The sequence below is a fragment of the Caenorhabditis briggsae genome, assembly GCF_000004555.2.
Source record: "Caenorhabditis briggsae complete genome, chrX, whole genome shotgun sequence".
NCBI lineage: Eukaryota > Metazoa > Nematoda > Chromadorea > Rhabditida > Rhabditidae > Caenorhabditis > Caenorhabditis briggsae.
This window is the reverse complement of record NC_013491.2, coordinates 13422401-13433833: the sequence shown is the minus strand read 5'-3', so window position 1 is coordinate 13433833 and position 11433 is coordinate 13422401. Positions and strand designations below refer to the sequence as shown.

The window sequence follows — 11433 nt, the reverse complement described above, 5'->3', positions numbered from 1 at the left end:
TAATGAAAAGTAGAATTATTCAATACTTTCAAAATTTCACATTAGTAAAAAACTAAACTGCACAATCATTGCTCTTTTGATATCAAAAGTTTAGACTTTTGAGTTTGCACTTATTTAAAAAAGAACTCCAAAAGTGATACTTGGACGCAACTCAAAATGCTAATCCTAGACAACACTTTTTTTCGAAATGTGGGTTTAGTTTTTGGCTCAAAATAGGAGAAGCGAATCCTAAACATTCAAAAACGGAGTTATCGAGCAGCATTATAATTGAAAAAAAGTGTTTAGTGTCCTGAACAGCTTATTCAAATTTTTAGGAACAGAAGTCTTTTCACTTTTTTTTTCAGAAGAACTTGTGGGTTCTCTCACTTTTGCTTTACAACATGATTTTTCACTAATAAAAGTTCATATCCTCATTACTCAGCAGCTGATAATGTTTGTTCACTTTTTTTCGTCAAAATAGATAAAGTGACACCTTCGTTCTACTTACTTTCAAAAACTTCAGTTTCAAAAAGAAATCTAGAGAAAGAGTGTCAGATTCCAAACTAAAAAAAAACTGGAGAAGTGCCGAGAATTCGGTCATAAAACTGGCGAGAGCATTTATTCCGATAGTAATAAAAGTGTCGGAGTGGAACTTATTTCCACTTTCCTATCACCACAAAAAAAAAACGCTCGTTTCTCATCCTGGTTAATGAACAATGAATTATCATTGCGGGGGATCCCATGCCCTCCCCGAGCATCAGCTGCTTGTCACAATAGTGAAGACAAGAGGAAAGGGGAAGCACAAGAAGATAAATCACTATCAACAGATCACAAATATTTTTAATTGAAATTGAATTCAAATATCAAATCGAAAAATCACGTTCCCTACTGTAGTTTTATGATTTTCAAAGATGAAAAATGAGGGAAGTGAGCCGACAAAGAGCAAAAACGACATAGGAGATGGAACGGAAACGAAAACTAAGTTTTGAGTTTACATTCTCAAGTGTCGATAGGAGAACATTAGAACATGCATCGTGAAGCAGGTTTATTTGAATGTAATAGACAAAAAATGTAACCTTTGTTTTCTTTTTTTGCTTTATTTTTCTAAAAGAAAACTTCCGGCGGAGTTTTCCCAGACAAGTGAGGCGATTTCAATTGAAGGAGAAATTAGATTCCAAATGGTTTAAAGTTTTGTTACAAATTCTAGTAAATTTGAGTAAATAAGAGCTCAAAAAACCAAGTAAATCAAGAAAAAATGTTTCATTAAAACATTGTGTTTTATAGAAGCTATCTTAGTTCCAAATGACGTTTTTTTACTGTTTCAAAAAACCAAATGTACTTTTTTTCGAAACATCAACTGGGAGGTGCAAAGTGAAAAATGAATAGGTGCGAGCCCGTAACCGACTCCCGCCTGAAAGCAAATTCATAACAAATGAGCTTGTCGAGCTGGGATTCTGGGAAATATTCTTGACTCCTTTGGAACAGGTGACCAACTGACCCAAGGAGAAGAGAAATGTTTTGATTTACGAGAGGTCTTAAAGAACAAAATGGTTTTGTTCTTTTCAAAAATTGAACTTTGACCGCTTTGGGACCATTAAGATTTTTGAATCACTTTCTGAGGTGCGTGGATTAGAAGTAATCGTCAAAAAGGATTAGGGAGTTTGAAAAAAAACATTAAGAACTCGGTTGCTCCCTCTAGAGTTGCTGTCCGTAAAAAAGGAACTGGGTAAGCTTTTAGTGCCATCGGAGATTTCTTTGTGCCCAACACCAACGATTGAAAAAAATTGGAAGAATTGTGGGGAGAGAGAGAGAGAAAGTGGTCAAGATTTATGGGTCGAAAACTGGCGACTATATCATTAGGAGTGTTGAGTAGTTGACTTCCGTCGAAAAATTGGAACTCAAGGTTTTTGATGGGTAGACCTACTATACTATATTTCCGAGACCAAGAGTTAAAAACGGAAATGAATCAATTGTCCTTTTGAGACACGAAATGAGTAGCTAATCAAATTGAAACGCTAACAGGAAAAAAGAAAATGAAGAGTTGCAACATCGTTTTCCTCCACTATTCTTCTGAAGAGTTTCTTCCCAGAAATCGTCTCTTCCTTTTCTGCTTCTTTTACTCATTCGAGTAATGGGATACCCCGTCTGAGGGTCGACTGGTAGATAAGACCAATTACCTTAGGCAGAAAACCACAAAAACAAGGCTCAATTTAAGAAATGAAACTCTCTTGGCTTCAATCTCTATCACGGATATTTCGGTTGATTTCAATTTAATTGTTTTGTGTTTTGAACTAACCTTAACATTTGTCGATGGGTGCTTTTGGACAAACTTCGCATAGAGTTGAGCAGCCTGAAAAAAGGGAAATTAGTTTTTTGTTATGTCTGCACCCATTTTGACCCAACGTTGACCTTCTCAGAAGGGGTCCCTAATGGTGTACGAAATGATGAAAGAAAAAAGAAGAAGAGATCATTGGAACAGCTTAACAAAATTATGGGACATCAGGTTATAACTAGAAACTATGAAGGGACATAAGACTGTGGGTTTATGGTTTCTTGCTTTTGCATCCATCAGAAATCTCATATACCGTGAATACTTTAATAGAAAGCCACTTTATAACTTTGAGTTCAATTATCTCGATTTTTATATAAGATACGAAAATCTATCAACAGATGAAATATGTTTCATATTATTGTCTTCCGTTTCGATTTATGGAACCTCGCCCAAAAATCACTGCAGTAGTAAACGAAACTTACTTCTGTGATTTTTTTCTGAACAAAACTTAGATTTCTTGGCATGGAAATGATCGCTAGCATCTCTAGAATCTGTTTTTCATTAAAACCGAACTTAGTTGCGAAAGTAGCTCGAACGAGGCAAAAGTCTGAAATATTACAATTTTGTCGCGCTTTTTCGCAGATAAAAAAAGAGGAGGTTTCCAAATCCTCAGGTCCCAGTTTTTTTTTCAATTCGACAATATCACCAACATTCCATTAGTTGACAAATGTTTGATATTTCTTATAAAAAATGAGATATTTGAGCTCAAAACAATATAGAGTGACCTTTTGAAATTGTTTGTTATAATGTCAGAAGTGTTTTGTCAGCTAACATATTTTTTGATATCTTGCCTAGGAATGACGGTAAATCAACTGAAACAGGACAGTGTGGGCTCCGGGACGTTTCAGAACCCGTCGTTTCGGAACCACGACGTTTCAGAACCCGACAGTTCAGAACGCGACGTTTCAGAACCCGATGTTTCAGAACTTTTCTGCATTTTTGTATAGTGGTTTTTGCACCACACCAAATGAGCGTTACTCATTTGAATTTTGTTTTTTTCTGCATTTTTATTCATTCTCATCTACCGTACTCCAAATAATAATAGGTTCACACTGGGAATCTCTCAAAAAATCAAAAAAGTTGAATTTAAAAAAAACGATGCCATTGAAAAATGAGACTCCTATTCGCCGGAAAAATTATTGCGTACTTCTAGACATCGTTCTTGAAAAGTTCAATTTTTTTCGATTTTTTGAGAAATTCCCAGTGTGAACCTATTATTATTTGGAGTACGGTAGATGAGAATGAATAAAAAGCAGAAAAACATCAAATTGAAATGAACAATGTTCATTTGGTGTGCAAAAACCACTATACAAGAATGCAGAAAAGTTCTGAAACATCGGGTTCTGAACTGTCGCGTTCCGAACTGTCGGGTTCTGAAACGTCCCGGAGCCCAGTGTGGGGAGCTCTCCTTTCACAAGTTATCCTTCTTACAACCTGCACCGAATTCTCCCAAAAGTTTCAGTTACCTGATAACAAAAAACAGAGAAGAACGCCAACCAAACAAACACCCAAAACCCTCTTCCCATCTGATTCCGTGCTTTCGATATCCGTGGCAATCCGTGGGCTGTGGTATTGTTCAGGAACCGCTGAATAGCGCCCATCGTCTGGAATAAACCTTTCTCATAAGAATACATAAGAGGGCGGATGAGCAATGAACCAGACATAACTTGGGTAAAAAAGAAAAGGATGTTCCAAAAGTTATTTGGTTTTTTGCTCATAGTGTTTCGATCAAGTTCAAAAACATTAAAAGTCATAAGTGGAACAGAATTTTTTGGATATTTGTTTGAAAAATCATTCACAAAATTGAGAAAACGCTTAATATGTAGCAGATGTGTAATCTAAAACAATATACATTTTTGCGAACCATTCTAAAAGAGCTAGCTAATAGTAGCCTTTATACAAATTCGAACAAATTAAATGAAAAACTTCAATTGCTCTTATGAACTTAAAGGATCAGACACATATGATGTGAAAAAATGAGTATGACAACAAAATTACTCACAGATTTTGGAGCTTGACTTTCGGGTCCCATTTTGACCTCTGTATCCAACGGTTCTTGATGGTCTTCTTCGATTGCGACTGAAATTATTTTTATTGTTTGTTTCAATTATTAACAATGATGTGCACATGATTATTCAATTAAAAAAAAGAGAATATTTTCTCTCACTAGACGAACTGAGACTGAAAATGACGACTGCTACCACAACTTCAAAAAGATAAAGTTGCTGCCAAACCAAAACAACTTTGAAAATGGAAAAACGAAGTCTGGAACAGAAACAAAACAAAGAACTAAATGAAAATGAGAACAAAAACCAGAAACAGCAACCTTCCCCTGGGCGAAAAAAGGTTAATGAAGTTGCTCCCCAGTGGGCAGTTTGTGGTCCCCCTTCTACTATTCTATTCGACTCTCTCACTCTTGCCGCCAAGCCTATTTCCGTTTTTAGCACTCAACAATGGAGGATTGTGACCCCAAAGAAGAAAAATCTAAATACAAACAGAAATTTTCGAATTTCGTGGTTTCGAGAGACGTGTGAAATGGGGAAATTTGGAGAACAACGGCTGAGCCAATGGTGAAAAATAATTCAAAGACGAAAAAAATGGTGTTCGGTAAACCAAACGTAACATACATATGTTAGAATAAAATGTACGAATTTTATATTAGGGGAATTTTGAAATGGAAAAACCTTTGATGTACCAGAAAAAAGGACTCACGTATAGGTCTTCCACGGCTACTCGGCGTGCGCGACTTCATTATTGTGAGGCAGGTGTAAGAAGATGTACCGGAACAATTAACTCGAGGTGTTGGTAGGTCAAAACAACAAGAAATCAAATTAGTGGGTACCGAATCAACATACACAAAACGGTTTACCGGTTTGTTGTTCTAGGATTTGCCTTTTGTAAGCTTGTTAGCCATGTAAAGGAAATCTTTGTTCCTGGAAGTGGGAATTTTTTTCGCCTGTTTTTTCTCGGAGTTTTCTTTTCAAGTAACAAAGTTAGTTATCTTGACCGGCAAGTTTGGGTCAGTAAAGGATACATTTTTTTGGATTTCATTAAAAAGACATCCCCGTTTTTGTAGCTTCCTGTGAAACGAACTTTACACATGTCTACTAAAAACTTTTCCATTTATATTCTTTGTTCTATGTATACTTTTCGCATCTTCCACAATTTTTCTCCACTCGTCAAAAAGTGTTCCATTCAATTTTCATCTATTCATGTTTTGTCCAAACCACATGATTAATGTGATACTACGTTCCCATGGATGGGAGACAAAATCGACCCGTTGAGATTCGTCGGACACGCGCTAAAATAATAAATCGACGGGAAACGAAGAATGGAAGTGAAAAAAGATGCGCACAGTTTCATATTGAACAATGTGGGAACCTGAGTCAGAATTTGGAAAAATGTTGAAAATGAAGATAAATTGAAGTTGGAGACTAATCTTGTTTTTTAAACCCCGACAGAACCTGTCATTTAATTTGGGAGACAGTTTCAAAAAACGATATGGAGTTGCATGAAGAAATCGGATGTTATGCATACATGTAGGTGTTCCTGTTTTGTAGAATGCGAAAGCCCATCTCAAATATCTTAGATTTTAGATTGACAGCATGATCTTGCAAATTCTTCAGGAAAATATAAAAGTTAAGATGGAATGATCAAAATGAAAGTTTTTAAAAAGTTCAAAGACTTCTGATTTCAGTTTTTAAAAATGCGTCCAAAATGATAAATTCACAAATCCACATGACCTAAGAAAACTGGTTTTCGTAAATACTCTAATAGAACGCTTAGAAAGTAGTCAGTTTTAAGTTCCTAGATCTCATTCCCCGTAATAAATATCAAAAAGGGGTAAACTGTCGAAATTTTGTTTATCTTGTTTAAAATATTTCTTTAGTTCATGGGTGTTTGATTTATAATTACAGAAATTGAGATATATTGGCTCAAAGTTCTGTTTTAGAATATTTATCATATTTTTATTGCCGGCATTTTATTTATTTTTTGTGTAGACCAGGAACATTACATTTCCCAGCCGCCTTTTTGATTGATTTTTATCCATTTTTAGCTTTTGTTCTTTTCATTGTTAATTTTTTTTCTCGATTTTAAATCAGTACAAGTTTATCAACTTGATGAGTCATTGATGAAGATCACATCCCTCTTTATTCCCAACTTTTTCTGTTTTTCCTAACAAAACCAAAAATTTGAAACCCAACCGCCAACTCCCATTAAAAACTAGAACAAGATAGTAAGCAATCATGTAGGTGGCGGTGCCTTTGAAGCGGTCGCGTGCCTTCTTTAAGATAATTAATTGAACATGTTGCGGGGCGATATATTTTTTCCTTGTTTTCTTTCCTCCTGTTTCCTCCTTTTTGGTTGCCCGGAAATCCGTCTGAATTGACACCTTGCACTCTGCAATCTCTTTTTTCAAAAAAACCTACCCAACGAAGCATGGCAAAACTTGCACAAATTCTTCCTGTCTATCATTGATGTATGCACAACAAAGTAACTCATATAACAAGGCAAGCAGCTAGTTCTACTTTTCACGTAACAATAGTGATTCTCAATTGGTCGGCAAACACGGAGCACATCATAGAATAAACTTGTGGATGTGCTCTATTGTTATGCAATTGATGACCCCACAAAAGTCAATGCGGACCATGTAATTAGTTTTGGGAAGTCACAAGGAAACGCATGAAGAGATTTTTGTTTTGCACAGGAGATTGGAAATGAAAACTTTATTAAATCAGGAAAAAATAATAGGTGTAAGTGATATTTGAGATTTTGTTACCGCGAGTTTAGAGACAATGAAAGGCAATTAGAAATATGTCAGAATGATTTAGAAACCCCTACAGTGCAAATTAGATCACAAGAAGAAGTATATAGAAAACGCCGATCCCGCACAAATTCGAAAATATGGTGGGACAAGCAGGTGAGGAGCAATTAAAGAAACCAACGTCGTTTTGCTTATTGATGGTGTAAAATTCCACACAAAAGCAACGTCTATTGAAAAGATAATGGGCGGATGTGAGGGGAGAAAGAAGGAAAAAGGTTGAACAAAATGAAGGCAGTGTACCCGGAAGAGTAGATACAATAAGGGAGACAGAGAAGAGCTACATTTAAAAAATTTGGAAAATAAATTATCACTGGAATAGAAATAAGGGACTTTGAATCCTGGAGCATTGGAGGACACGGCGAGAAGAGAAGGAAAGAAATTTGGGAAATAAAGCTATGACAATAAAAGTTTTTCCTCAGTTTTAAAAAATTAAAAAAATTGGAGACCTAATAATCAAGTTTCGGAGCCACCATGGAATAGTGAGGTGTAATAAACTGATTTTGATACATTTGCATGAATGGATTCGGACGATCCATGAAATTGTGCATTGTATATAAATGTTGATGTTGATCTTGCTTCAAATTTTCCGGTGAGAATGTGGAGCTCTCGTCAGTGGTTGGAGTTCCAATTGAAGCGTGTCCAGAGTCGCTGCTCTCGTCGTGTTCGGGCGTCATTTGTCCCTTTTTGTCAGTCTCGTGAATCTAAATTATATTAGTCATTGACATTTTACTTCTGAGAACTACGACGAATTCAAACATTTGACTAACCTACTGTAAGAAGATTGCATCTTCATTTTCTCTTTTTGAATCGAATAAAGAAGGTAGACAGAATGTCTCAATCCATTCGAAACGCCATAAATGTAAATCAAATTCGCGCACGGTCCGCTAAGAAGTGCTACGCAGTTTCTTACGAAAAAACTAGTTTCTAACTACGGTTCTCGAAAGATATATTAAATTTTATAAAAAAATCACAAAGTTCTTCATTCCGTTATGTCACGCTTATTAATCTAGATAAGATCTCTTCACCCAACCAGAAAAATATATGAACCCCTCGTTTCCTCCGGTTAATCCTCTTCTTCCTACTGTGAAACCCCCATGGAGACAATAGAAACATGTCAATCTCATCATATTCTCACCTTCATATGTTTACGTAGAGAGCTGGGATGAGTGTACTGTTTTCCACAATCTGGGTGCTGAAATAAACATTGGTTCATTTTCGGGTTACTGTAGTTTTGAACCTACCACACAGGTATACGGCTTGTGGCTGGAATGAACATGCATGTGCTTTTTTCGGTCTGAAGAATTGGCGAAGAACTTGGAACATCCGTTGTGTGTGCATTGGAATGGTTTTTCGCCTGCAAACTGTCTGCTAATTGATTATTTCCCGTGCACAGGTGTTTGATTCCCATCGCACCACGCTGATAACTTTCCCTCTGGGAATGTTGGTGCCAAATCTGGGTGTGAAGGTTCAATTGTGGCTGAGAACGGGGGGTTAAGTAGTAATAATCGCACCAATAAATCAGCAATCCATAAGACAGCTGAGATATTTGAATAGTACTGTAGGATGGGACAATGATGGCTGGCACAGTGCAAAAATGAAAAATCTGTTGCAGCTGCTAATGAATGCTAATGGAAATGCATGAAAATCCGTTAAAATCCATGCTCATTTTTATTCTTATTTATGCATCGAAATGATTGAAAAATTAAAATTCACAATTATGCAAATATTGTCATATATGTATGCTCAAAATGTATCATTACGTCACCGATACGGTCGAACAAGCGCATGAGGAAGCGGCACGGATAAAAGAGAGGAAGCCAAATCTGTAGTCTAAACATTATGTAATTCAGAAGCATCCCAACATGATGAGAAGATTATCATCGGCTAATTTTCAAAGGTTGCTTCATCACATAATTAGATGGCGTCAGAAAGCCAAACATTTTTCCAAAGAACATATATTCCTCTGTTGAAATATTTTCTAACCCTTTTTTAAATCCACCTTTCCTCCTTAGAAATTACTCTCGATCCCTCTTTTACCCGAAATGTATCTGTTGCCTCTTCTATAAACGGATTACGGTATTGATGGCCGAACGTGAATAATAAACAGGCGAGACTATCACAAAAGAGGAAAAAGAGGAAAACTGAGAGAAAGGAGACCACTAAGCACGAAATAGGATCGTTTCGAGATTTGCTTGACAATAGAAGAAACTGACATCGTAAATCTTGGCGATCCTCAAAAGTTGCGGATCTGAATATAAAGAATAACACTCTTTTGCTTTCTTTGGAATTCACAATAAATTTATGGTGAGGCACATTTTTTTGTTATGAATGGAACAGCCATCATTATTGCCTTTTCGAGAGGGGAAAGCGTAGAACTCAAGAGCTATGGCAAGAAAAATATCACCTGCCCTTCAGGTACTTGACAGAGAAATACCTTGTATCATTTCATGAAGTGGGCCTTAATAAATACTAATCCCTCATTACACCTTCTCCTACAACAACAACCACCCTCTTGTGGCCATATCATTCTTGTCCCAAACCACACCAACCTGAATGAATTCTCTTATGGATCTTCAAATTTTCCGATCTCGCGAAAACCTTGTTACACGAATCGCAGAGGAATGGTCGCTCGCCGGTATGGACCCTCATGTGGTTCACCAATTTGTACTTGGCCTGCAATGTATAGTATATTGTATGAAGGTGTTCGAGATTACGCAAAGGTGCAAGTAAGCATAATTGCAGGGGAGAGAGTAGTTTAATACTGGGAGTGTTGTGTTCAGCGAAGAATAGAGAAATTGGAGACAATTAAAACTTATGACGCAATTCTGGTTATTGCCCCGAGCACGGGTCAGCAGAATTATAAGCGAGGAAAGTGAGAAAAATGGAGGCTTTGGAAGAAAAAGAAGTCAAAATATAGTAACCCTAGAAAACTTCTCTGAACGGGCTAGAAAAAGTTTCATGATGATCTATTCTACAAAATTTCCTAATTAAGAAGGTGCTACTTAAGTGGGTTCCAAAACCGAGACTCTTGACATACCTTGAACATTTTGAAGTTTCGTTCACACCCTTTCCATAAACAAACAAATTTGCTGGATTCATGTGTGATATGATGTGTGCTCAAGTGAGTCGACAGCTCCCCCGGATCCTGGAACATCTGCATGCATACTTGCCCATTCGTCTCCCATAAGCACTGTACTTGTTTGTCGGCGCCGTATGTCCCGAGATTACTGAAAAGGTTTTGACCTTGAATTTCGAAAAAAGGAAAAATGGGTGAGAGTTGTGGTTTTTGTAACGATGTCCAAGACAATAGAGAAAGAGTGGGGGACGAATTCAAAAATGTTGGTTTTGGTCTTACTTTGGATATAAGTATGAATCCACTGGTGGTGTTGGAATGAAAGTTGTTGGTGCAATATTCATGAAATAGTTCGATGGGTAGGCATGAGGATCTGAAAGTTAGAATTATTTGGAAAACAAACAAAATCGAAATTTTGAAAGGAATAGCCAAAAGAACTAACCTGAGTATATAGGAGCAGAAGCTTGCCACTCTGGTTGAGCAACACTGGTTGAACTCTGTAGCTGTGTATAGTACTCACTGTTCATTTTGAGGGAGCTGAAAATTTTAATTAGTTGAATTTAAATTGGAAAGTTTTGAAATCAAACGTTGATAAAAGAATGAATGAATGAGAAACAAAAAGAGCACGGATCGGCTCTGTAAATTGAAGATACTAGAAACCATCAACTCAAACAAGCTAATGGTATCCTCAGTTAGGTACAGCCTGATGATACAATGTAAACGACCACGCCTCCCACTGGGATTGGTGGGAAAGGAGGTGTGTGGAGGCGGGGCGACGCGATGGACGAAATGAATGGGAGGATGATGCGGGGAGAGACACTGGTTAGGACTCAAAAAATACAAAGAATGAAGAGTGATTGTTATTGGAAATAAAACTCACTGAAATTTGTGACAATATGGAAAGAAGTATATCGATAGCAGAAGAGGGTCATGTGCAAGGAGACTAATAAAGGATGGTTTTTAACTCCATTCTGAATCCGCTAAATTATTGAATAAACCCAAAATATTGACTCAGTTTCTACAAAAAAAGGAAAAAAAGAATGATTGAAAGCCAAAAAGCAAATTTTCGAATATGTCGAAGTCTCTATGTGTCAAACATTAGAAACTGAGTATAGGCACCTGGTGTGCGAAATTTCAAAAAAAGGAAAAAGTGAGCACAAAACTTCTGACAGAAACGTCCCATTTGTCAATTTCGCATCTGCTCGTTAAAACTTCAAAACTCAC

The 11433-nt window shown here is 36.8% G+C and overlaps 2 protein-coding genes across 2 annotated transcripts; both read right to left on the bottom strand.

Moving 5' to 3' along the window:
• Positions 1 to 1827: 1827 nt before the first annotated feature.
• CBG16784 lies at positions 1828 to 5063 on the bottom strand (the record flags this gene model as incomplete). The annotated part of the gene is made up of 5 exons (XM_045240009.1): positions 1828 to 1899; positions 2171 to 2329; positions 3778 to 4149; positions 4314 to 4390; positions 5024 to 5063. 5 exons carry the CDS (start codon positions 5061 to 5063, stop codon positions 1828 to 1830), a joined length of 720 nt encoding a protein of 239 aa, XP_045096058.1.
• Positions 5064 to 7582: 2519 nt separating this feature from the next.
• Positions 7583 to 10736, bottom strand: Cbr-ref-2 (the record flags this gene model as incomplete). Its single annotated transcript, XM_045240008.1, has 7 exons — positions 7583 to 7837; positions 8272 to 8328; positions 8378 to 8490; positions 9686 to 9809; positions 10174 to 10363; positions 10492 to 10582; positions 10652 to 10736. 7 exons carry the CDS (start codon positions 10734 to 10736, stop codon positions 7583 to 7585), a joined length of 915 nt encoding a protein of 304 aa, XP_045096057.1.
• Between the last annotated feature and the right edge of the window lie 697 nt (positions 10737 to 11433).